General features: G+C 40.5%; 1 protein-coding gene across 2 annotated transcripts in view; it reads right to left on the bottom strand.

Moving 5' to 3' along the window:
* ITPRID1 (ITPR interacting domain containing 1) overlaps positions 1 to 22869 on the bottom strand; it is a 43637-nt gene extending 20768 nt beyond the window's left edge. Inside the window, exons 1-7 of one of the 2 annotated variants that reach the window (XM_068156892.1) lie at positions 22796 to 22869; positions 16630 to 16671; positions 13997 to 14048; positions 13080 to 13166; positions 12064 to 12266; positions 7840 to 8429; positions 5621 to 5675 (exon numbers count right to left, since the gene is read on the bottom strand). In XM_068156892.1, the coding sequence (XP_068012993.1) occupies positions 5621 to 5675; positions 7840 to 8429; positions 12064 to 12266; positions 13080 to 13166; positions 13997 to 14028 (967 nt within the window). In that variant the 5' untranslated portion in view covers positions 14029 to 14048; positions 16630 to 16671; positions 22796 to 22869. Of the gene's footprint in view, positions 1 to 5620; positions 5676 to 7839; positions 8430 to 12063; positions 12267 to 13079; positions 13167 to 13996; positions 14049 to 16629; positions 16672 to 22795 lie in introns of those variants that run through there. The other variant, XM_068156893.1, reaches the window with a different exon arrangement.
* Positions 22870 to 26017: the final 3148 nt, after the last annotated feature.

The raw sequence follows: 26017 nt of genomic DNA, 5'->3' as shown, positions 1-26017 counted from the left end.
AACAACATCAGATTTTGTAGCTTCCACTGGACCATATGCCTTAAGTATGCAGGGTGTGTGTGTAACTTTTCCTACTAGGATGAATCAGTCTACTGCAGTAGAACCTAAAATGTGACACATACATGCAATGAAATGTTATCAATGAGAAATGACTTTTAGGAATGTACTCAATGCAGTCCTGCAAAGCTCTTGGAATAACTGCTTAGACCCAAGGACTTTAGGCAGTGTGTCTTGGCATCATTAGCAGATGGCATGACCTCTCAGAAGCCATTTAAAAAATTGGCCAGACGTTTTTCCCTTTGCTGCTCATCTAGTTTCTATACTGATGAACATGGCCTCACCACCTCCTGGGTCTTCACTTTTGTATCTGTTGCTGAACTTAGACACATGTATGTATGTGAGATATATCAAGGAAGACTGTGGCAAAGTAAACCAGCCACGGTACTCTCAAGTGTTGCAGAAGCATATTATCTTTCGAGGACAACTTCTGTGAGAGAATCAAACAACTTTTCCCTGTCTCTGGAAGGAAAAAGATGCAGGAAGGTTTGAAGATTCATCACTCCACAATGCTTTACTTTTCACTTTGCTCTTTTCTCTCGGTCTCTGCTTGTTTCTGGGACCACAAGATTTTCACTACAGACTTCTTCAGGTTACAAAATGCATTGAAATATTACGTCCTCTTACTTTCACTTACAGATCCCTTATGTAAGAAATGGGAAAGGAGGCCTTCACAAAAGATGGGAAAGATGGGCTGCAACATCATAAAACACATGGAGGCAACCCAAATCAGCTGGAGGAGGTGGAAATCTCCTTTGTACCAGGTCACATGTAGAAGATAAAACTGGGATCCATCTATTATGGATCTATTATGCATCTTGTTTTATGAAAGGAGGACTGTATGTGACAATTAACCAATGGCAAAATTTAACATAAATGTCAGGCAGTATCAACACAAGAGTAGCTCTAAGATATTTTTAAGTTCAGCTCCTGATTTTGTCTGTACCTTTAGCAAATCTTCCTTTTGGCCCTCTTTTGCCTTTCCCTTCCCTTTAATCTGTACTTTCGTTTTTAAGTATGCTATGTTATACATAAAGAATAATGGTGTTAAATACACAGTACTGAAATAAAATATGTAATAGATGCCATTTCTTAATACTCAATCTATAGAGAGAAAATCCTGTACTCTTGGAACCACAGGAATTATAAGTGTCTTTTCTTCTTGCACTTCTGAAGACATTGCTCCTTCAATTGCAGGCAGACGTTACAATGGATAATGGATAATAAAGAGAATTCACGTTCTTGGCACTCAGTCAAGTAAAAGAAATACCAATTGCATTCTGTGAATATTCCCATGGTGCCAAACCATCAGAGGAGTTGGTGAGTAGGAGGAGTGAAGGTGTGATAATTGAAAGAATTGCTACTTGATAAGTCACAGGAGCTAATGTGTTAGCTCAGCGTGTGGGGAAGCTAGGACGTTCCCAGCTGCCACAAAAACTGGGTGTTTGCAGTCCCTGGCACCACTCATTGGGACAAGATGAATCACAAGTGCTTTGGTAGTGAGCTACCATGTCACAGTGAGCCAGATGGAGATGGTTACTTCCCTGATTGATTGCCTCTTGGGCTACTGAGGGCTTTTCCAGCAGGCTAATGCCTTTCTGTTGGCACTTGAGTGCCCAGGAGCAATGCGTCTGCTTGGGTCAATACCGTGTGGGAATTCCTGCCTTTTGGGTGGGTGGTTGCCCTCCAGAGGGACAGGGAAGTAAATAAGAAGTAAGGGGGAATGGTTGGCTACAACACCTACCAAAATAACACCAACTTCACTAATAGATGTTACTGCTAATGAATTTTCAAGCACGTGCTGAGTTAACGGGGGTGAGCAACATTGAAACATCCTTTAGTTAAACCCAAAGCTTTGCAGAGGCTAATTGAAAAAGGGAAGAGCAGCAGGGGTGGGGGGGGAGAACAAGGTGGAAGAGGGGGTGGAAGGGAAGAACAGCTCTATTTTTCAAGTGCTGAATGTGAAATCCCTGCAACAGATGAGTTTACATGCAAGCCTGCACCTCATCAGGGCAAAGATACAGTGACTGGAGTCAAGTAATTTTCCTCTGCACACAGCATCCCCAGCCCCTTACTCTGCCCAGCCAGCTTTCTCAACTGTGAGCTTTAGAATATAAACAGCCAATAAGTAAGGACAATAACTGTAGTTCCTGCTGAGAGCTAACTCTGCCTGTCATGCATTTGCTGGGTCCTAATACAGGACAGTGAATAAAGCTTCATTACAGAACAATGGAGTTAGCTGCCAGAGCCTACAGATTTGAATAAACAACAAATAAGCAACATCTGCTCCAGCATATGTGTATGGTAAAAAAAAAGTCACAAAATAAAAGAATTTGTAAATGCCAAAAGCAACACTAAACTGCCAGTGCTACTGTAGAGTGAATTTTTAATTGCACATGCATACAGGCAGGCTGTGGGTATTAGTCTCACATATGTCTGGTTGCTGCCAACCTGGGAGTATAGATGAATTTAATTAAATAAGGATTATCCCTTCTCCCCAGTACAATTACTTATTTATAACAATGATAAAATTGCCTAATAAAAAAGATTGTAATATTTTTTAAAACAGAGTTAGAAAACACTCTGCTTTCCCTGTAAGTCATTCAGGGATGTTTGGGGGTTTGAGCGTCTTTTAAAATTAAGTCTCAGGATTCTGCCAAGAGAGAGGGAAAAAAAGCCTTATCATAAAGCCTACTGCAGTTAAACAGCCAGAATCTACATTATGGAGAAATATAAAGAAGACACACAGCAGCCAGGGAATTGGCTTTCATGGGGAGTGTAGAAAATTAAGCAATTGGACTAAAATTGAGGCCAGGCTACAGAGCCAAGGGACAATACTACAGGGACAAGTACTTCCATAAGTCACTTAGCTCTAATATGTTCCATCTAGGCAAAGCAGCCTGCTCCTATCTATCTCTATTTCTTTTCATAGTGAGCACCTCGCACTTTCCCACTCAGGTGAGCTCCCATTTCAGCAGGGTCATGTCAGGCTCTCACATCATCATCACTCATACCCCTTCCAGCAGAGCCCACAACCAAATGAGAGAGGACACTTATGGTATCAGGCACTGCATGAACCTTGAAAGATGGGCAGCCTGTGCCCCAGGGAACTTGGAAGCCAAGTCTGAATTCAGGCATGCTCTTCTGGGAGCTGAGCCTTCATTGTGTAGGCTCCTGGCTTCCCTCTGTTTCCCTCTTGCTTCTGTTTTGAGGACCCCTGGTTATGGGTCTGATCCATATTCTGCTGAATTTGGTAGGAACCTTCTTAAGTGATAGGCATTATTCACTGCTAACAATATTATGTTCAGAAATGGCAATTTTTAGACTGTTTCCATGATGCACAGTAAGTTGAAATCACAATAATACTCCAATGTCTATGGAGGGGTAGGTCAGTCAAAAACAGTGGGAAAAAGAGAACGAACATGAAAAAAAGCTAGACATCTCCATTTTAAGTTTAGGCCAAGAATCAGTGGTGCTAAAAGAACAGAGGAAGATAGAGGGAGACATGTCAATTTGAAACAAAAAGCTCTAAAGTAGTATTATGGTTCTGCAAAGGGAACCAAAGGCATAAATCTTAAATGAGTTTAGTTTACTTGTATGATTTTTATTGATCACTTAAGTGGATGATGGTCTTGCCAGAGTTAAAAAAAAATCATTACTTTTCTGCATTTTCTGTCATGAAACTACTACTAAATAGATACTTGTTCCTGTGTTTTAAAAGGGTGTTCAGAGCATATAGTTATTTATTTCTGCTCACCTTATAACTTGTACCTTTTAGAATCTGCTAAATCCTTTAACTAACACCCTTCATCATTAAATAGCACAGTCATTATTTTAAAGAGTTGGACAAAGAAAGGGAAAAAAAAAATTTGTGGGTCTGTCATTATGTTTTTATTTTTTTGCCTCACTGAGTTATGTCCACATTATCTTTTTTGTTGTTGTTGTTAATTTCTCACTGAATGTTTGTCCAAATGGTGTTTTTCACTGCTCTAGTCCCCAGGACTAGAGGAAGACTATTGGTATGGGGGTGGGTCCTTTGTTCATGAAGATCAAGACATTCATCAGAAAAAATAATAATTCAAAGCAGCTTCCTGTAACTCAGGTGACAAATCATACACTCTGAATAGCAACAAGGACCTGACATGAAGCCCCCACAGTTGCTGGAGCTACACGTTGGCAGATTGGACACATACAAGCCTGCTAGACCCGGCAAGAACAGTTGAATGCCATAAGGTATTACACAGTTTAAAAAGACCCTAGCAAAAAAGAAAATGTATGCTTGCAGATAATTTGAAAACAAAAATAAACCTTCTGGAACTGAGGAATTCATATTTTACTCCACCATCTTACTCAGCTCTGACATTTACCAAGAAAATCTCAAACACTTTGATGGAAACACTGGCCTCAAAGAATTAAATGGGACTTAGGCCAGAACCTTCAACAGGCTCATGATCCAGCTGTCACAAGAAAATGGCATCCATGCATGACCAACACTAGTAGATATCTGAATTATTTTTTTTATACTTGTATGTGAACTTGGGTTGCTTAATTATTTGTGTTGGCTCCCCAAAACTGATATATTCCCCTCAAAAGGTGAGGGCTCACCAAACTTCCCCCTTTGTCAGTTGAAACCTGCTCTAGGTAAACCTGCTCTGGCAGTATAATTGGACTAAAGGTCCAGAGATCCCTTCCAACTCCTATCATTCTGTGATTCTGTAACTGTTGCCTGATTCTTGTTACTTATTAGTGTTTTCACATTAAATTTCTGTCCCATTTGAAAAATAAACCAACTGCCAGTCCTGCTTTAAGCACTGATTAGCAAGGATTCCCTAGAGAGCAAGGCCAAGCACTTTCTGCTCTGGAGGCTGACCAGCCATTTTCCCAGCACAGCCATCCCTGACAGCAAACATTTCTCCAGATCCAAACTCAGATTGCCCCAAATGGCAGCATAACATCTGGTCTAACAGCTTTGCTTTTAATCCTTTTATAGACTCCTCAAATAACTTACTTTCTAACACAATTCAATGCTACGTCTGCTTGTGTGGTGATAGTCTATGGGATACGTGAGACTCAGATGATGGCATGGAGGCCATGCTGCCACCAGAATGTCTTGATTGCACTGTCCTGGTTGAGTCTGATACAGAGTGGCTGCAGAGCTACTAACTCCAGACTCCTGATTGACTTATCTACTATGATTTGAGAGTTGATGGATAAGAGGTGTTCTGAGTCAGGCAAATAATTTGCTGAGCAGGACCATAGCTCTGAAGTCATTTGGAAGAGTAGAGAGGTCTGCCCAAATCATCATACAGGGACCCTGCACACTCAGAGCTGTGTATGTGAGGTACCCTTCTCATGTACACTGATGTCTACCTGACAAGATGAGTGGGTTTTACAGTCCTGTGATTCAGCAATTCATGTCATCTAGATTGCCATATCTAGAGTAAAGCTTCCAAATGCCAGAGGTGATTGGAGCAGAGAGGGAAGACGTATTGTTAGGATAAGCTATAGAAGCAGCTACCTAGGAACACAAAAGTGGCCAAATTATCTTTTTCTTAGCACTCACCTGAAGTGATGTCAGTAGCATTTCCAGTTAAAGTTTCATCCTCAAAACTCTGAATCTGAAGAGAGGAGGAAAAATTCTTAGTGATAGTAATGATTTGATTTTGAGTGCATAACTTATTATAAGGATGGTTAAGTGTAAAAATAAACAAGCAAAAAAAATCTGGACATTTCAAAGTGAAAACATATTATCTTTAAGATAGTTCCTTTTTGGCTGTCTCCCCTTTAAAATATTTGTTCTTGTCATAAAGGATCTAGTCTCAGAACCTTTCCAACCTTGTTCAAAGTAATCAATACATGAAAATTCCTAACATTTAAATATACTAACAGTCTTGTTTGGACAGCCGCAGAGAAATGTCCCTAGGAAAGAAAATATGACTTAGAAGAAGCCCCAGGAAATGTAACCATATGGAGGCAAATTCTTGCCAAAGATTGTGTGTAAGGTCAGAATTTTTCCTCTAGGAATAAAGACTCATTTGACTTTTTCATAGTATCAAGTGGATCATCAAGCATCATGTCATGGTGCTGCATAAACTCCTTCAGGATACAGCTTAATAGAGAAGGGGGTATATCAGATACAAGTAACACATGGACATGCATGTTGGGTGTGTCCTCCATGCAATGTGTAGTTTGAGACATCTCTGACTCATTCTCAAAGCCTAGAAGGATACAAGAGGATTACTCCATACGTGCCTTCTATTTTGTCCCTATACATCTGGTCCTGGCCACTGCCAGATTAACAATTTAGATGGCCTAATGGTTTCAGCCACTATCTGTTTCTTACCATCTTAATGATATGGTAGAGAATACCCCATCTAATCTGAACACACAGCATTCACCAAATTATCATAGACACTAAACTATCGAGTTTTAGATCATCTTGCATTTTCTGCTCTGTCGGGGTCCTCACTTTTGTGTGAGCCTCTAGTCAGAGTCATAAGTCCAGCATGCTAAGTGCTTTGCAATGGCATGGGCTGCTTTAGGACTATAAATTTGCTGTGCTAAAGATCTCCAAAAGACACCCTCTTTCCTACATTTAGTGGACATGGTGGTGCTGGGTAACAATTTGACTTGATCTTAGAGGTCTTTTCCAACTGTAATGATTCTACAGTTCTAACTTCTATTATTCCTGAATCTGCTCTGCTGACATGAGGGCTGCACAAAACCTTTCACCAAAAAATACACATTTGGAAGGACTTGAAACAACAAATGTCCTTTCCCTGAAATGAATGTCATCTGGTCTTTACCAATGCTTTAAAAACTGGAAAACTTTTATAAGCTTCCCATCTTTTCCATTCACTTACTATTTTCTGCTCCTTTGTGTTCCCCATATGTTTTCAGAGAACTGCCAACCATCTCATTTCTCCTTTCTTTGATTCCTACAATAGAACCTAATTTTTGGACTCCTTTGTTTTCCTCATTCTTGATGGATCCCAGTAGTCTGTATGATTGGAGAGTACTCTACCTTAGCCCCTTTTCTGTAGTAGTATGGCCAGCAAGACTACTGCTCACAAAACAATTCTAGATGTAAGAAAGTGTCTGGCAAGTATCAGTGTCTGCTATTTCATGTTGAGCCCCCACTGACAATCCACTGCTGCTAAAATGTACTGGGCACTGAGTATCATGGACTTCACAGAATGGATATGAGAACAAGCTACCATTCTGAGTTATTCTGGTTTGGAGATGCTCAGCTTACAGAACTATAAAATATTTCAAATGCTGCTATAAAACCAAGGTTAATTTTATGATGCAACTTTCTGAAAGAACACACCAGAAAATGATCTTGGAAAAGGTGAAGACGGGGGGAAAAAAAAGCCTCAACCCTGGTTAATGACTGGATCTGAAAAAAATATCCTTTACCATATGCATTAGTATTCCTGCAACTTCCTTCTATTAAAAAAAAAAAAAATATCCACAATCTAGCACTGCATAAAACACATTGGCATCGTACACTATTGTACTGATGGAATGAACTCTACCTCAGTAACTTCAGTGCCAATTTCTTTGACAGTATCCTAACACAAAGACAATTTAAAATAATCAAAACTCCAATGAGTAGTGTAAATCCTACTGGTTTTCCCCATAACACTGCAGTGTGGTGTTTGTTGAAATAATTTACTCTAGCTTCCATCCTGAAAAAGAGAATCTAAATTCATACCATAAGGATGGGTGTATAGGTGGAGACATATATTGATATCACAATACACAAAAAATTCACCTCACCTCTTCCATTTCAAATGAGTTTGGCAGCTTGCAATTTAGACCAACCACATTTTTGAGTGTGTGGGTCACAAGCAAAGGTGACTCTTTTCTTGGTCTGTCTTTGGCAGGCACCTCACACACAGGAGAAAGGAGAGGTTCGTTTGCAGCTAGGAGTGATGAATTCCAGGCTTTCCCCAGTGGAGTCGGTGGATGCTGGGATGTGGGACATGCCGAGGCACCTATCTCTCTGAGGGTTTGCTCCTGAGAGAGACAGTCCAACGTAATAGGTGCAGAAAAACCTGCCTGGACTGCTCCCCTCTCAGCAATATCTGCACAAGGATACAGTTGCTCTTTCCTGCCACACAAGTTTATTTCCCCAGGTGCCAGCAAGTCCTGTTTCAGGAGCATTGTCTGCTGAGAAGCCCTCTTCAGGAGTTGACCAATCCTTTGCTTCGCTTGTGTTACTGCAAGTCTGCTCTTTGCAGCATCCAGGAGACTGCTTTTATCCTTGTCAGTGTTCTGTGCTTTGGTCTGTTGAGTGTTGACATTGGTCAGCAAAGATGAAAGGGCACTGGTTACGTGGTCAAGTACTTCCAGCTGTCGAAAACGTTCTTACATTTGGCAAGAATGGAAGGCAGCATGGTTATTAAAACATATAACTTGAAATAATCAGGTACAAGGATTTTTGTCATTGCCAAGGAGCACACTAAGCAACTAATTCAGAAGTGCCTACGTTTTCCCATATCATTCCAGAGGACCCATTCAGGCCAGATCACTGAATAGTTCTTTATATTAGACAAATACTTATGCAATGCTGAATTTGTCAGGTCAAGTGCAGCTGAATACTGCTCTGTGTAAGAAAGGTTACAGAATCCAGCCTGAAATTCACAGGTTGGCTGGGCCAGACTTGGATGAAATTTTTGAGCACTTATTAAAATTCATTTGAATGAAGTTATTAAAACTCTGATCTCAAATTTTTACAGATGGCAGCTGTCCAGGATAAATGCAAAATGCATTCAGCCATTAACTGATAAAAAAATGACCACAGAAGCTACGCTCTCTATTTCTTAGAGGCACAAAACAGAATACTGATCCCCTAGAAACTCATAGCTGATATCATATAAAGGCTCCCAGACTTTTTTCCATTGTACTAACCTCCTGTAATTGCTGGATCATTTTTTTTCTGTGGCATAACAACTAAAGAGAAGCAAATAATGTTTTCTCTAAGGGATTCTGGAGATTTCCATCACTACAACACTATGAAGTTATTTATACAAAGAAACACAATGTGTTTGCTTGCATATTGTGTCTGTACCTATCCTGAGGCAATGAGCATGTCAACAGGACTCCTCTTACCTTGAGAGATTCATTGAGGACAGTAGATGGCAAAATGCTAACTTTCTTGGCTGCCATTTGTCTGCCAAATTCCCTGCACGCAGTCTGCATGCGGGCTGTTGGTAATGCTGCTTCACTGACAATTACGCAACGAGAGGATATTTAACAATGATCCGAGTTTATGCTTTGCATAGGGGACCAGTACTGTGACATACAATTCCTGATAGCTACTGGATCTCAAGAACACTCCTTTTTTTTTCCTTTGCTCCAGACATTGCCTGATTTACTGAAGTAAAATGTTGCCATAGCTGCCACTTTTAAAGACTCAGTTAAAGGTTTCACCTGATGTTGTTTAAAGGAGCTATCTGGTCTATCAGTACACACAGCACACAGTGTTACATGTTTTCCACTCATGTATGTTTGGGATATCAGAGATGTCAGAAATAATTTTTGATCTTGTGCATCCATTTTGCTACCATGTGCTCTCCATGTAAAGTTCATTTTATCCTCAGAATTTCATCTGGCTCCCACTACATCAAGCCATAAAAATGCCAAGCGCTAATCTCCTTTGACTGACAGCAGCAGAGCAGTCCAGTCCTTCTGATTTGAACCAGAACCAAACTTGCTGCAATTTTAAATAGGTTTTACACACTGCTTAGCTGTTGTGAATTAATTCAAAAAGCTTGAGACACCTAATAAACCAATAGCAAGAGAAATAACAAATGAATAACATAAAAAATAACCCTCACTCATGTGAAATGAATTGAATACAAAGGTTATGAAGAAATTATGTTAGGGACAGCTTTTCTTCATGGGCTCTTTCTCTCCAGGCAAGCAGTCACTTCAGTTTCTAGGTGTGCTCCCCAAGAATCATGACTCAAATAGGCAGGAGGTGATAAGATCACTTTAGTACTTGAAGCAAAAGAGTCTGAAACTGTAGCACAGGTGAGATACTAAAGCACATAAAGGTAGGCTAATTTTTGCAAGAAACTTAATCTGAAATGGCAAATGGCCATACTGTGAACAAGATTAATGAATCCTCAATAGAATAGAGGCAATTGCAAGGCAATTGCAATTTTTTCCAATTGATCATGAATTCATGATCAATTGTTTTGTTCTGCTTCCTTAAATTCGGTATTACATAGGGTGCTATAGTTATCTACATGAAGTATGTCTAGTAATAGGACAGCAGAAAACAGTCACTGAGACAGAGTGACTGTCTGAGAGGTGTTTTAAGTGGTGGCTGAATGATCATCTGCAGGAGTTGCCTGTCTCTCTTCACTTGTTATGGGGATACAGTGATTAAGCTCCTTAAGAGAGTGCTCCAACTAAATGCCCAAAATCTGGGGTGGTGAACCAGGTTAACCACCACGTATATGGAAATGTGCAGTCAGTGAAAAGAGTAAGTATCTCCGAAGGATGAATCCCACCTCTCTTGATTAAATGTTCCCAAACCAGGAACGTACTCAGGAGACCTAAGCAGATGGTGTGAAAACCCCCTCCCAAACTGTCAAAAGCAAGATAATAAGCTTTGATGGACACCATACTTAAACAGAAATTCAAACCTTATCTGTATGGGGGAGCTGCAGTGAAGTAAGATAAGTCATTAATATGTACTAAGGGTGCTCCCTCCCATTGAGGATGACTGCAGGAGTCATCATTAAATTCACACCTTGACTTACCCCTGCCTACCTTTCCTGTGCAACCTCCTTGTCTCAGAGGCTCTTTCTCTGCTCTCATTCCCTTATAGTTTTCTACCTTCTTCCCTGAGGTCTCCATCCACCATCTACTCATACTGATTATCTCTGATGTGTCTCTCAGAGGAGTTACAGAGAGAAAAAGAAAGTGAGAGCTGAGAAACCTGTTTGATGTGTCAGTTTGCTGTAAATATTGAAATGTGTGCATGGGGTTTGCTATAAAAAAAGAGAGAAAAAACACATTTTCTGTAATGCTCTGACATTTCTGTTTCAATTCTCATTCAATCCATACTGCTTCCATGGTGTAATTCTAAAGAGGAACTCATGGGCTATGTGTGAGATCCTGTTTCACTGAGCATCTTAAGTAAACAAAAGATTTCAGGAGCCATCTGGTTATCCTGTGCAGCAAACATGAGGGGAAATGATGTCAAAAATGGACTTTTCAGATGGGTGATATACCAGCAAATTAACAATGCTATTTTAATGCAGATATATCTTTAGGGTGAGGACCTCGTATTCATTTCTCAACTGCAAACCACACAAAAGAAGAACTGAAACCATCTAAATGAATAAAAATCAAGACTATAGGCTTTAAATTATGCAATTGTTTTGCACTTCAAATGCAATCCTCGGCTGTATCTTAGGGTATCTTTGAACCATGAAACTGTTAAGCTCTGGTTAGGGGGTTGCGTGTCTGATGCACAGTCTCTGGCAGCCCTAGTCAGGGAAAGTTAAGATCTTGTCATTTGCTCTTAACATTTCCCTGTGAGAAGAGTGTTGCTCCCAGACAACAGGAAAAGAGATTGAGAACCCACATCTGGAGTGGCTGGGTTCAAAATCCTCTGTCTTGGCTTACATCACCAAGGATGGAGGGTACGTACTAATGTGTTGCTGGTGGTATGGCTGAGATAATTCTGAAGCCTTTGTGATACCAACAACAATCTTTAGTAGTGGGGAAGGCCTTACAGGGGATGGGCAGTTATATTTTAAAATGCTACGAGCTGATAGGTTCAGCACAGAAATCAGAGTCCTCAGCTGAGGAGACCTGTACTGTATTTTAGTCATGTTAGCAATTACCATTGTCACAAAGGCTTCCTTTAGATCGCCTTAACACGTGTCCCTTTTTCTTTCATAAGTCTCTTCTTCCCTATCCTCTCAGTCCCTATGCTATTTATGGCTAAAACTTCTCTTTTGCCAAAATGTCTCTCCTTACCATATAGGTTTGGCCTCTCAACATCCATCCGCTGCTTCTGAGCTTCCAAAAAAACTCGGTTATTGATCCCTTTTGCTACAGAAGCACCACTCAGGAACCGAGGAGGGATTTTAGTGCAGACATCAGGTTCTTCTGTACCAAACCCCAAATCAAGCAGAATCTCCACCGGATCCTTTTCCCAGAATGTCAGCCATTCAGTGATGCTGTGGTGAAAACATCAGGATTATTTAGGCTCGAGGTGAGGAGAAAGTTCTTCACAGGGAGGGTTGATAGCCATTAGAATGGGCTGCTCAGAGAGGGGGCAGAGTCACCATCCCTGGAGATGTTCAAGAGGGGATTGGATGTGACATTTGGTGCCATGGTTTAGTAGTCATGAGGTCTTGGATGACAGGTTGGACTTGATTTTTGAGGTCTTTTCCAACCTTGTTGGTTCTATGATACTATGATTCTATTTACACCACTGTCTTGTTGCCACTTTTCTCTTGCAGTAACTATCACATATGCTATTGTTTTTGTTAAATAATTCTCTTGCCTTTTCCTCCCCTCTTGTGGAGACTGCTGCTTAAGTGAAAGGACTCATTTTTGGTCACCAGTTAAGAATTTAACACATTTCTTCACCCAGAATAATTTGATGGCATTGGATCTAGGTAGGTTAGCAAAAAGAACATTAATAAAAGATTTAGGTTCACAGCTCTGCAGGTTCCCTTCTCTCTAGACACAGTGCAGATAAGGCATACGGCAGCTGCTGTCAGACCTCACAGCCTTTCACCTTCCTGCAGATACAGAGTTCACTGTACCTTCAGGTAGGTTTTGGGGTTTTATTGATACAAAAGCATCATAGAACTGACACCTCTTCTGATTGAGAAAGTTATTTTGATCTATTTAAAATAAATGAGTACATGTCACTCACAAATTAAAGACCTTGACTGCATATTCAAATTTGTACTCACGTTTGTTGATCCCTAGATGTGTTAATACTTTGTACTCCCAGCTGGAAATACATGGAAGTAACTAACCTCTGGGGTGCATCACTGAGTGAGTGGGAAGAGCTGAGACTCTTGCATCTTGACATAAATGGACTTTCTGAAAACTCTTGCAGGGACCTGGTTGGGAAAGAACAACAATGAAATGTGTTTACTCATGTGCTCCTCTGGGATGTCATTATGATTTTTTTCCTCGAGTAAACATTTGCATTTTGTCTTGGTTTATAATGATACATAATAGCAGTGCCTTAGAAGAAGAGCCGGCATGAGAGTGTGGCAAGATGCTTGTTCTCAAGAACAGTATGTTACAGTAGGTGTGAGAACGTAGGTGTGAGGTACCAGAAAATGCTAATTATAAAGGTGGCAGAATGGCTGAATTTTGACAGATGGCGAATCTTTGGGGAACCTTTAGGGAGCACGGTTTCTCTAGCCACCTACTTCAAAAGATATAATTGCTCTTAACAAAGTTTTGGAGAGACAAAGCACAATGAGTTGCAGCAGCGGGAGTAGCACCTGAGAACAATTCCGCGCTTCACTTCTCCTTTTCTTTGTATCCGCTAATCTGCAGAGAATCACCGCTTTCAGAGCCTGCTCACTGTAAAGAGAGTATCCTGCAGCATGACAACCTTTCTCAGTAGCTACGAAGGCATAGTTTTGTTATGCCCAAGCTTAACATTACCTACATATACCTATCAAGATCAGTAGTAGATGTTCATATACAGTGGAAATATTGAACAGATGATTTTTTAAATCATTACAGGTTATCCAACAGCTCACATTCTTGGCAGGACTAGAGGGATATGTAGATTTTTGAATTAACACTCTTGCTGTCAATTTGAGAGAAGGAAAAAAAAAAAAAAAAGGAACAAGAAATAAAATTCCTTCTTTTGTCAAAAAGAAAAGGAAGAAATAGTAATTTATAACAGACCTCTATGGTGTCTGACACCTACCTCCTGTAGCTTTGCAGAGTCATTTGTACCATTTCTGATACTGACAAGGGAACTGCAAACAAGAAGAAATGATAATAATTTATTTTCTTAACTTTTACCCCCCACTTCAAAACAGAAATGTGTCAAACTAGAGACTAGAGACCAAAAGACTTACTGCATTATATAAGGAAACATTTTAACCCAGGTGGAAAAACTGCAGAACAATAGCACTGTGGGAAGCTCAGCTCACAGTGTATGTTAGTCACAAATAAATGAAGCATATAAGAAAGAGAAAATAGGTGCCTTTACATTTCATAAACCAACAGCAGTAAACTCTGTGTTCCTACTGCTTATAACTGAGCACTATGAGTTGGGTTCCACTGTCTACTGCATATGTCAAAGGCATACATAGGGCAAATGAAAATACATTCTTGCTGGTACAACTTTTTTTTTTTTCTTTTGGTGTATAAGTTTTCTAAGAGTCATTCACTGAGATTTTGTGGATATTTGTGTGTCGCAGGACACTTGGGAGAGTTTCCAGAGGAGAAAATATTTGACCAAGAAGTGATAATAATTTCCACTAGACTCCAAATGCACTATACCTATGGGCTGTGAGATGCATATTTCATCATTTTGTGATGATGAATGGGAATAAATCAGATCAAATATGCAGTGCCTGTAGTTATCACTTCTCCTCCTAACACTTGTTGATCCTCTGAAAGCTTGAGGAACATTTGCCTAGGAGTAGCAGTCAATACTCTTCTGCATTCCAAAAGATTAATATTTTTTGGCTACCAGTCAAACATTTCTATTTAATGAAATTGTATCAGTAAAGAAAGAGAAAACATCTTTTGACATTCTCTACTAGATTATACTTTTGCTTGTAGATTTTAACATACGTTCCTTCTGGTTTACTCAGTGTAAGTTTATCTACCCAAACTGAGAACAGAAAGGTTACTGACATCATGTAACTTGCTGTGGTAATATAACCCAAGCTTTCTAGTAGGAAACAGCATAATTTGAATAAGAATCAGCTGCTTGATGTGTATCATTTCATACTTATGTGCCAAGAGAAGCTGTAGATTCTCTTTAACACTGCTTGAGAATGTAAAAATGAGATGTGAAAGGGAGAATTGCTACAAATTTTCCCTAGCAGCATGTAGGCACTCCTCTGTGTAACAGAGCACTGTACTACAAACTGGCTGCTGGTCACATTGGTTGGACTGAATCAACACAAGTGCTGCCAAATTAAAAGCCTAGTGTGGTGAAACACTGGCCAGGTTGTTAAGTAAATCATTTAATTATGAGAACCTTGTTGTTTGTAAGAGGTGTAAGAAGTAACAGGTCATCAAAAAAATCAGAAGGTTAGAACTTGATAGGGTACTGCAAGTTGAGTAAGAGTTAATAGTTGGTGTGGCTGTATTCTCCAACCAGGCAAACACAGGGTGTGACACTCTTCTGTTGTGGACAAAGCAAGTTGAATTGTCCTGTATTGCTGTGGGTCAAGAACAGGCCCATATACCACCACCAAGGCTAAGCCATTCAACCTGTTAGGTGGTAATAAACTGCTCAGGAGCCCATGTCCAGCTCATGAATTGAACAAAGTTTACACCTCTAAGTAGCAGAACACGGGCCATTTCACAGATGGCTAGAGTCTTTCTCCAGTGAGAAGACTCTCATGAGAACCTCCACAGTAGAAAGCTTGACATTTTGAAATATTAGAGTTTGTTTTCTCTGTATTTAAGAGGTCATAGAAATAGTAATGGTGAGGGTACGGTATTTACATTTCCTGATCTGTGTAAGTATTTTGTTCCTGACAGAAGAAACACTGAATCTCATTACCAAACTGGAAGATACTTTGGGGGAAATAATGCCCTTTAGAAATCTGTCAGAAAACCTTATGGAAACAAACAAACAAACAAACAAAATATACTTTGTAAACCAACTGTGGTGCTAATTGGTGCTCTGTTTACTGAACATCTAAGTATATCTTTGCTTATGAATAATATATTTTGCTAAGAAAAATGTAGCCTCTGATACTTGAGGGAAGATAAGGCATTTTAGCCTCAGTAGTCTCTGATTAACAGGAGACAAGATTAAACCACATATTGTTGAACAGCATCTTCTGCTCATGAATCCAATAAACAAAGTGCAGATATGGAAGTACTCATAAAAAATATTTTGGGCTTCCAAAATAATTAAAAATATGGACATTTTCAGGAATGTGAAGTGCTTTGGGCTTCTGGTGCCTTTTCTAAAGTAATAACAGTCTCCTAATTCACTGCATTCAACAGATCAGGAAGGCAGATGAGAACAAGCAAGAAGCTCAGCATTCAGCGCAGGTAGAATTTCGGTAACCTGAAACTGTTGTACCACTTCCAGACCACTGTGCAAACCTGTCATAGAAGCCTCCACCCCTTCAGCAGAAGAAAATCAAATCATGTTAGTGGAGAAGGTGAGCCTAAGGCTTTTCTATTAAAGACCTCATAAGACAATCTCCCCATTATCACTCCAAATGAAAGAAAAATTATACAGCTTCTCCATGAATATCACATTTTCCCAATAGGTCCACATCCACCCCACCATCACCTCCCTGAGGTGATTTTTATAGTTAAGAGGACCTTATTAGAAGGTACAAAAGATGCCTGTCTTACCTGCCTGCTCAGCCTTGCTGATTATCCCCTCTGGTAGACAGACTGTAAGGTGAAAACCATTTAAAAAGACAAAGACATTAATGAAAGTGTTGAGATTCAGTGGTTCAGCTTATGCTTAAGCCAAAGACTATGAAATTTTAGCACTCTGCAGGAGTAAAATCTGTCATGTCTGAACTTAAATTTTACTAGGAACCTAATACAATCAGGTTATCTGGAGCAAGAACCACCTGAAAGGTGGTTGTAGCCAGGAAGGGGTTGGTCTCTTCTCCCAGGCAACCAGCACCAGAACAAGGGGACACAGTCTCAAGCTGTGCCAGGGGAAGTTTATGCTTGAGATGAGGAGAAAGTTCTTCACCTAGAGAGTCATTAGTCGTTGGAATGGGCTGCCCAGGGAGGTGGTGGAGTCACTGTCCCTGGAGGTGTTCAAGAGGAGATTAGACATGGCACTTGGTGCCATGGTCTAGTCATGAGGTCTGTGGTGACAGGTTGGACTCGATGATCCTCGAGGTCTTTTCCAACCTTGGCGACACTGTGATACCGTGATATTGTGAAGAGTGAGAACAGAATCAAAAGCACCTCCAATGTATCCCGTTAAGAGGCGGCTGTGTGATAGCTCTTAATTTGGACTGCACTTGGCCCTACTGAGGCTGAGGGGTGTTTAGGCTTCTGGAAGGCTCTGGAAGGTTTTGGCCTGGTAGGCCCAGGAGAAAGACTGAGCCTAGTTCATGAAAGTATTCCTTCTGCCTAAATACCTTTTATATATATTTGTAAACAGAATTTCCATTTAAACATCCAACCAGTTGGAGCATTTTTATCTTACTCCTTGGGAAGGAGTAAAATATCTTTTCTGTACTTTTGCCGTGAGCATCTCATGGCTCAAAACTTGGACACTATTACACAGGATTACTGCTAATTTTGTATTGCTCCTCACTATACATCCAAATATCATTTGTTCTCTGGCTCAGTCCTGCCTCTAATCAAATGCACTTCAGCTGCATTTATTTAAGCAATGGCTGTATGAAATCTACTGAAAAGTTCATGGGAAAATCCAGTTTTTCAGACTTTATTCTTATCCTGAAGAAGGACAAAAAGTTTAAACAAAAACCTCAGAATTGTGATGAATATAGATTTACAGGTTGCATTGGATTGGAAGGGACCCTTGAAAGTCATCTTGTCCAATCCCCCTGCAGTAAGCAGGGACACCTTCAACTAGGTTAGGCTGCTTAGAGCCTCATCCAGTCCAAAGGTTAAGTTCAGGGTTAAAGTGTATTTCCCTACAGAAGCATGCTGGCTCATGGAATTGTAGGTATGTGTAACCACAGTTTGCACCATAAGTCATACTCCTGCACCAGGCTGCACCTCCCTTGGGGCACACAGCGTCATGGAACTGCCATGAAGCAGCAGCAAATTTGATCAGAAACCTATCCACACGTGGTAGGAAGTACTACCCCTTAAAGAATACCTCATGAATGAAAAGAGCACAGAGATACATTTCTCATGAGGCACTGGGTCATGAGCAAGACATGTCATGTTAGATTTAATGGTTCTGAAAAGGTATGTGGATGTAGTTCAACAAAATAAAAAGCTCATTCTTTGGTTGAAATCATCCAAACCCAGAGTATTTTGCTCTGAATTTTCAGGCGTCAGAATGTTCCTACCAGAAACTTCAATACTGCAGACAATATGTTGCTTACTGGAAAAATAATAGGCAACAAATAATTAAGTAATAGTGTGACCCAAACTTACAAAACACAAAAATTTAACCGGTGATTAGTACTTTCTGCTACAGAGGCTTCTAAAAATAAAAGCTGAGCTCTTAGGTCAAGTATTGCCAGATCAGTTTACAACAATTAGCCACACTATTGCATAGCTCTATTTTTGGTGAACCCTGAAATGCACAAGAAATACAGGGGGAACAGTCTAGTAGTTATGCTTCATAATCTGAGGGAGGATTTAAAAATCACATGTGGAAATCAAAATAAAATTCTGAATTATTTATTTGTCTCTCTTAACTGCTGGTTGTCCATACTCTGGAAATATCCAACAGTCCTAATGAAAATTAAAAACTAGATTTTCTGATTCTGCATCCCCATGCACAATTCCTGCATAGTTTCACATGGGAAGACAGTCTAGCTTTGTTAAAACACTTGACCTACATTGCCTGGGACATTGCCACCACTTCCTGAGCTAAAATCCCATCCACCAAGGAGAACTGCAGCTAAAAGAAATGTCTTTATGGCTCTCTTGGCTAAAAGAGCAATGTCTAGGATGGCCATAGTCACACACAACGTTCCAGATGTGACACCAGAGAGATTTTACAAAGCAAACTAACAATGATTAGAGTGGCAAAAAATTGCTTTCCTGTCTCTTTTGTTAATATTCTCTGGACAAATAAACTGGGATACTTGACATTCTTTAAATTTACTTAGATTTTTAGTTGTAATTAGGGCAATTGTAATTGTGTTGGTCTCTGATTTCTATTATTGCCTTTTAGGAGACTTAAAGACTAATGAAAAGCCATGAGTATCATAGTATCATTCAGGGTTGGAAGGGACCACAAGGATCATCTAGTTCCAACCCCCCTGCCATGGGCAGGGACACCCCATGGCAGAGCACAAGCTGATGTGTGGAATGGCTGTATCCCTGGAAGTCAGAAACCCTTGTTTATAAAACCAGGGAAGCACTCTGGGATCCTTCAGTGCAACATTTTGAGTGTGGTTTTCCAGCCATAACACTTCAAATTGTGTAGCTGTAAACATAACAGAGAGGAGTCCTGGGTTCGTTCTTTGACGTTCTTTGGTTTGCAGCAAGAGTTTTTCCTCCCTTGCAATAACCTCCAATTTCCTCAGCACTTGAAGGAAGGTTTGTGTTGTGCCTGACCTTTGTGCAGTCATCCAGGTAACCAAAGAGACCTCATTAGACTCCAAAACAGATGGATGCTGGGATAGAGTAAGAATGGGCTAGCAAATTCCTTCGCACAGAGGATGGGATACACAGCACAAACTGTGTTTTCAAGTCCTTTGGCAGGTGGGAAGGAGGGTCTTGTATACCTGCTGTGGCCTCTCAAAGTCCTTCCACCTGGAGCACTGCAGTTATACAAGGATAGTGAAAAAATTATCTGTTTCTGCATTTGGTCAAAGCAAAAATATGCAAGGAAATGGATCTTCCAATCTGTCAGCAAAGTTGCTAGGACAAATGCCTGTGCAAGCAGAAGGAGGTCAAAGAAAGGACAATAGTGTTGTGGGGGAGTAAATGGGGAGAGTGAAGTAGAAGAACCATTTTTTCATGTTGAGATGACTCACAGCTGAGGAGACACAGTGACACACCTTCTCAGGGTTAGAAGTAAAAGTTTAGAGCTAGTTTAATTGAAATTAGCTTGTTCTCCAGCTGAGTAATTCGCTAGCCTGATTCTCCATTGCCTGATGATTTGCACAGCCATTTATTGCAGGGCACAATGAGGGTAAGATGCTACAATGGGTCTGAACTGTAAATGACACAACATGAAGGGCAATAAAGAGTTTGGCCCCAGATGTGGGAAGAACAGAGGTAGCTTCCATTACATTTAATTAGCGCTATCACCATTAATTTCCTGTGCATAGACAGCAGAAGACATCCTTTTGATTTCAAATTAATTAACACGTAATGATTAATCTGATAGGGTACATCTTTTCAGACAAGAGTGTCCTCTTGATCACAGTTTGGGTGCCAGCACCACTCATCATCTGTGTGTTTTAATTTCTAACTGCTCTCCAGAAGCAAATTTAGCTCTGCAAATCTGTTGATGGAATGAATGACTGGCTGGTTTCCATGTTCTGTGTGTTTTGTTCATTTGATAACACACTGAGAACATCTTGGAAATCTCTTTTCTTTTCTTTTTTTTTTTTTTTTTACTTCCTCTCCTCCTCCCCTCCAAGGATGTTTCAAGGTAGAAACTGAGGAGGAGAAATTCATGCCAGCTTCTTACTACAGAATGCAAGAAATTAAAAGTTTCTAAAAACTGAAAACCACATAAACAGTTTATGGCAGGTTCCCAGATGGATTTATCTCACTTTGGTTGCCAGCCTTTAACAGAACCATTCTCCTTGCCACAAACTGCAGTAATGTGTATTTGTTTCACTGAAACAGGATCTTGAACTTCATCAGCTTTGCACCAGATTCCTCACACTGTATGATACCTACTGGATAATGCGGTTAATATTACTCTTCCCTCTCCGTTTGTCAAGTAATTACTCACACTTGATTAATATTTATCCACTTTCTTTAGAGGCCTTTGAATGCAAACATTTTCATATCCAGGTGCACCAATACTCAAGTAGACAGCCCAGAGTTAACTTTAATATTGAGAAAGAAATACATACCTGAGCTTGCAGTTATACAGATGTGAATTTGGAGGTAGCAGCAAATTTCAGACACACTGAGTTAGGAAGTCCTTTAAATGCCAAGACACTGCATACTCATAGAGGAAAGCATATTGAGCATGTTTGTAGTGACTGGCCTGTTCTATCATGACAGTAGAACACTAAGTAGGCTTTTGCAAGATGTAATAGGGGGGAAATAAGAGGGTTTTTTTTCATTTCAGCTCCCATAGGTTTCCTATTACAAGTTCTATGAATCAATTGCTGCATTTAGGTAACCACTGAAAATAAAAGACTGGGACTGATCTAGTGTGAGGCATCCCTGCCCATGACAGGAGGGTTGGAACTAGATGTTCCTTGAGGTCCCTTCCAACCCTGTCAATTCTATGGTTCTATAAAAACAAAACCCAGATTCACTCATATTCTTCTTGTGGAGTCATTTATATGATATAGTTGTGTTCTGAGTTCTGGCTGAGCTATGCTTTGATGGCAGCTCCATCAGGGAGAAAGATCCTGATATCTATCTACCCATCTTTCTTCCAGTAAACAAGAAGAATGATGCAGCTAGCATGATGCCCTCAGGCAGCAACAATCATAATTTCTGGTGTGTAGCAGTCTTTTTAGTTGCTGTTTATTGGGACAAACCACCACTTGAAGACTGGAGAGTCTTGCTTTCACTGTATCTTACTCAGAAGCAAAAGGAGATGAACAGACTTTTCCAGTCTTTAACTTCAGGACCTGACTTCAGGCAGCTGAATGAAGGTGAGGTGTCCTTTCCCTGCCCATTGATGTTTGAGTTAAGCACACTGAAATCACAGTTGCCATAGAAGACATTTATTTATTGTGTGTGTTTAGCATGCCTGCCATTTGCATTGACAGAAATGAAGGACACCAGGTTTGATATTCAAAGCACCCCTGGAACATCCATGTGAAAATTCACAAGTGAAATGACTCCAGGGAATGAAGCTTTTCTGGAAAGATGCCAGGTAGTGAAAGCTGTAATAGCACTTCAAGGCTTCTTATATGCTTCTAAATATAATTTTGGGGAATGTTCTGCCTGTGTGAAGCCTTTGGTAAAATTCCTGTTTGGAGGCCACAATATCAAATGTACTTTTCAAAGTAGAAGTCCTAGTGCTGGTTGAGACAGACAATCAGTATTGCTCACTGTGACTAACCAAATTGGAAGCTGATGGTATCACCATGCTGCATTTTAATCACAGTATGAGCTCATTCTTACTTGAGAAGAAACATTATCAATAATGCTGAAAGAAAATAGTATCATAGTATCATAGTATCATTCAGGGTTGGAAGGGACCACAAGGATCAGCTAGTTCCAACCCGCCTGCCATGGGCAGGGACACCCCACACTAGATCAGGCTGGCCAGAGCCTCATCCAGCCTGATGTTTCCATTTCAAACAACATAAGACTGGCCTGAAAAGGGAGAGAGTTTTAAGCCTCCCAGATACAAAACAAAAGTTCATAAATTCAGTGCATAGCTTGTCACAAGCAAGGAAACAAAACAACAAGGAAAACAGTAGTGACAGAAACAACTGTGGTACACTGGGTGTCTGGCCCCTTCGCTAAAAGCATACCCTTGCTGGTCAAATGAGACAGCCTATGAAGCTACAAAGAAAAAAAATCAAAGCTCTTTAAACCAGGAATTAAGTTCTTTTAACTGGAATTAAAACCAGAAACAAATTATTTCTTTCCCACGTCAAAATCATACAAATCAGAGGAAAACAGACAAACAAAATGCTTTATAAAATGTTTAAGCACTACAATGAAAAAAAAAATATTCGTAAGCTCCAACCTGTATGGCTTGATCCAGCTGTTAATATAACGGAATAGTTGTAGGCTGGTGCATCTGTGCCTCTGCTCTGCCACAGACCCAATCTCTGAAAAACTGGACAGCAAGGACTGGTGCTTTTGGCTTAACTTTCCACTCCCTTTTTTTTTTTTTTTTTTTTTTTAAGATACCAGGAAGGGCAAGAAAAGGCTGTTTGCCAAGAAGTGGTGTTTAAGTTGACAGTGGATGGATGATTGTTTGCTTAGCCTCCAGGCAAAGGGAAAGCAGAAATCGGGACTACAGTTTTGAAAAAAGGAAACTAAAGAAAAAGTCATGATGAGGAAGATAGGGCAGAAGAGTAAGGGCAGAGATAGCTGGAATGGGGAAAGGAAAAAGCAAAAAAAAAACCCAGAAGCTTTATTGGTTGCTTCTATTTCCAAAAAATACCTTGCTATCCCTTTAACTCTGTATGCCTCTTTGGCACAAGTATCAGGGGAAGGATTACACTTTACTAAGGAAGTAATGCAAACTTGTCTTAATTTGGTTACCATGGATATGGCACTATGTGAGACAGAGCCTTCCATTTGCATTGCAAACAACCAGGAGCAGTGAAGGACACTCAATTTGATATGCTGGCCACAGAGTTTCCCAGGTTCCTTCCTTATGACTGATCACAGCCAGTGGCTTTGGTACCAACAGAACACAGGTATGGGATGTTGCACTTCAAGAGGCAGAATCCTGCACATCTGCACAGCAAATAGCACTTCTTTAGCTATCTTGTGTCAAATACCTAACAGATAGGTATGGCCACTATTTAGCTTTCCAGTCTCCCCTCCTCAGGGTAGTAGAGTTGAAATTATGTGTTGGTAGTCTATGATTTTTACAAACACTGTGATGGAATAGGAAGAGACAAATCTTATGACTACAGGGCTTTTTGTTTGTTTGTTTTGCAATGGTTTTTATCAAGCTGAGTGTCCTCTTCATTCTGCAGAATTGCTGTAAAAAGTACCCTGATTTCATACAAAATTCAGTTAAATGAGCAGGATAAACAGTCCCCTAAGCAGACCTAGTGGGAATCAGCACAGTACAGTTAATAGTGAAGAGGGAAATTTTCTTGTTTCCCTAAAACAAATTGCAGATGATTGTTTGTCTATTAGATACCTAGACTGTCAGTAATTCTTCTTTATTGCTTTAAGATCTGTCATATATATAGTCACACAACATTTTTATTTAAACTGACACGGAGCACAAACAGCTGACCCTGTTCTTCTAGGGATAGGAATGGCCAAATTACGATGGCTTTGAGTGAAAACACAACTGGATCCCAAATGGTTAGACCAGATCCATGAATAAAGGGTTTCCTTTCCAAGGGACCCTAAGCACAGATTAAACAGAGAGTAGATCCCACATTTGGCAAAAACATTTTCCTTCCTTAGCATTGGACTAGACACATCTCTGATGGGACCAGGACATCTCTGTCATTCCAGGATGCTCTTCTTAGCTCCCCACTTCAGGAGAGCGGCCCACAGCTGGTGCAAGAGGAAGGTGCAGCCAGACCTCTCTCTATCCTTACACCATTATTCTCTATGAGGGAATAATCAGGACCTTCAGTTGCCCACCAAAGAGTTCAGAAAACGGTAGCTTTGCACCAATACAATCCCACTCACATCACAGGATTTGTTTCTTGTTGGTGTCTGCAACCAAGAGAGAATCAGCTCCAGATGTGTTTGCCTTTCCCTTTCTTCTAAAGCAAGGTGCTGGCACCATGCCTAGCTCTGAATACACCTTCTAACACTGCTCACGAGAAGCTCAAGCCCACTGCTATCATGTTCCTGTGCAAACTTTTAAAAAGGTTGTTACCTCTGTGCTCTGGTGGCCCTCTTCAGCATACTTCTTGAACTCCCACTCAGAATTGATAGCAGCATAGTAATGTGTGCCATTGACACTGGTTCTAGAGACCCACAGTAACATCACCAGAATAAGACCCTCACATATGCTGAAGATTATTTCAGGTGTTTTAACAGCCCTTGTGCTAAACTGACTACCAACAGGACAGATTTTTTCAGGCCTTTCAGTGAATGTGCTGCTGGGGAGAGGAACAGGGAAGGGGGCAAGCCTTGAAACACAGAAATGCTGCCCCAGCCTCATGGTGCCTGTGTAAGCACCTGTGAGCTTTAATGACACACACTTCAGTCATTTCCTACCCTTTTGCAGTCCCTGACAATGAAATAAAGCCCTGGGTCTTCTGTTTCCTCCCCCCTCTTTGAGCCAACAAAGAAAGCAGACCAAGAAGGGAGAGGAATGAGGATGGGCCTTGAAATGGCAGTAAATACCTGCACCAGTAGCTCTCTTCACATACCTCCAACAGCTCTCCAGAGCTTCAGGTTCTCAGCCTCATGTTGCAGCTGTACAGAACAGAGATGAGATGCCCATGGGCTGCTCTTCCAGATGCATCCTGCAGCAGCCACAGAAAAACATAGGAAATGCTGTTGCCAGCCTGTCTTGTCAGGCCAAAGATGACATAAATCCTGACCTTAAGGAGACCTCTAAAACTAAACTTAGTATTTAATTTACTTTTAGTTTTACTTTTAGTTTTACCTTCCTGCCCCACAAGATCCTTTCCTTCCTCTGCAGCAAAATTGATTAGGAAACAGATGTCTTGGCATTTCTTTAAACATTAATACACTGTCCAGTAAAGGTGTAGTGAGGCAGGTAGAATGGTAAGTCTCTTGAATGCCAAAATGTCTTGGAGTGAATACTCTATGAAAAGAATCATAGAATGCTTTCGGTTGGAAGGAACTTTTACAGGTCATCTAGTCCAGCTTCCCTGCAGTGAGCAGGGACATCTTCAGCTAGATCACATAGCTCAGACCCCAGACCACTGTGATCTGGAATGTTTTCAAGGCATCTACCACCTTTCTGGGCAACCTGTGCCAGTGAATCCAAAGAACATTTTTCTCTAATGTGTGAAAATAATTTTGGGTTCAGCCTCCAATCCGCAGGTTGGTTCCCCCTCTGCATCTGGTCTTTTGTTTATTTTAGTAAAGTATTTTTGTGGCTTTAGTTCTATTAATCCTGCAAAATCTCCAGAGGGATGGGAAAAGCAGCATTCCCTGCCCTCTCACATCAGCATGACAGCACATCCTATATGGTAATGCTGAATCTATAAATGGTAGCTATTCTGTTTTTTCCCTGGTTTCAAGGGAGTTACAGATAGATATTCCAGAAGAGGTAAATGGTCTGCTA

This window comes from Melanerpes formicivorus, unplaced genomic scaffold, assembly GCF_026170545.1.
Source record: "Melanerpes formicivorus ecotype bairdi unplaced genomic scaffold, bMelFor1.0.p_v2 SCAF_35, whole genome shotgun sequence".
Taxonomy (NCBI): domain Eukaryota; kingdom Metazoa; phylum Chordata; class Aves; order Piciformes; family Picidae; genus Melanerpes; species Melanerpes formicivorus.
The sequence above is the reverse complement of the archived record's forward strand: the minus strand, read 5'-3'. Positions and strand labels throughout refer to the sequence as shown.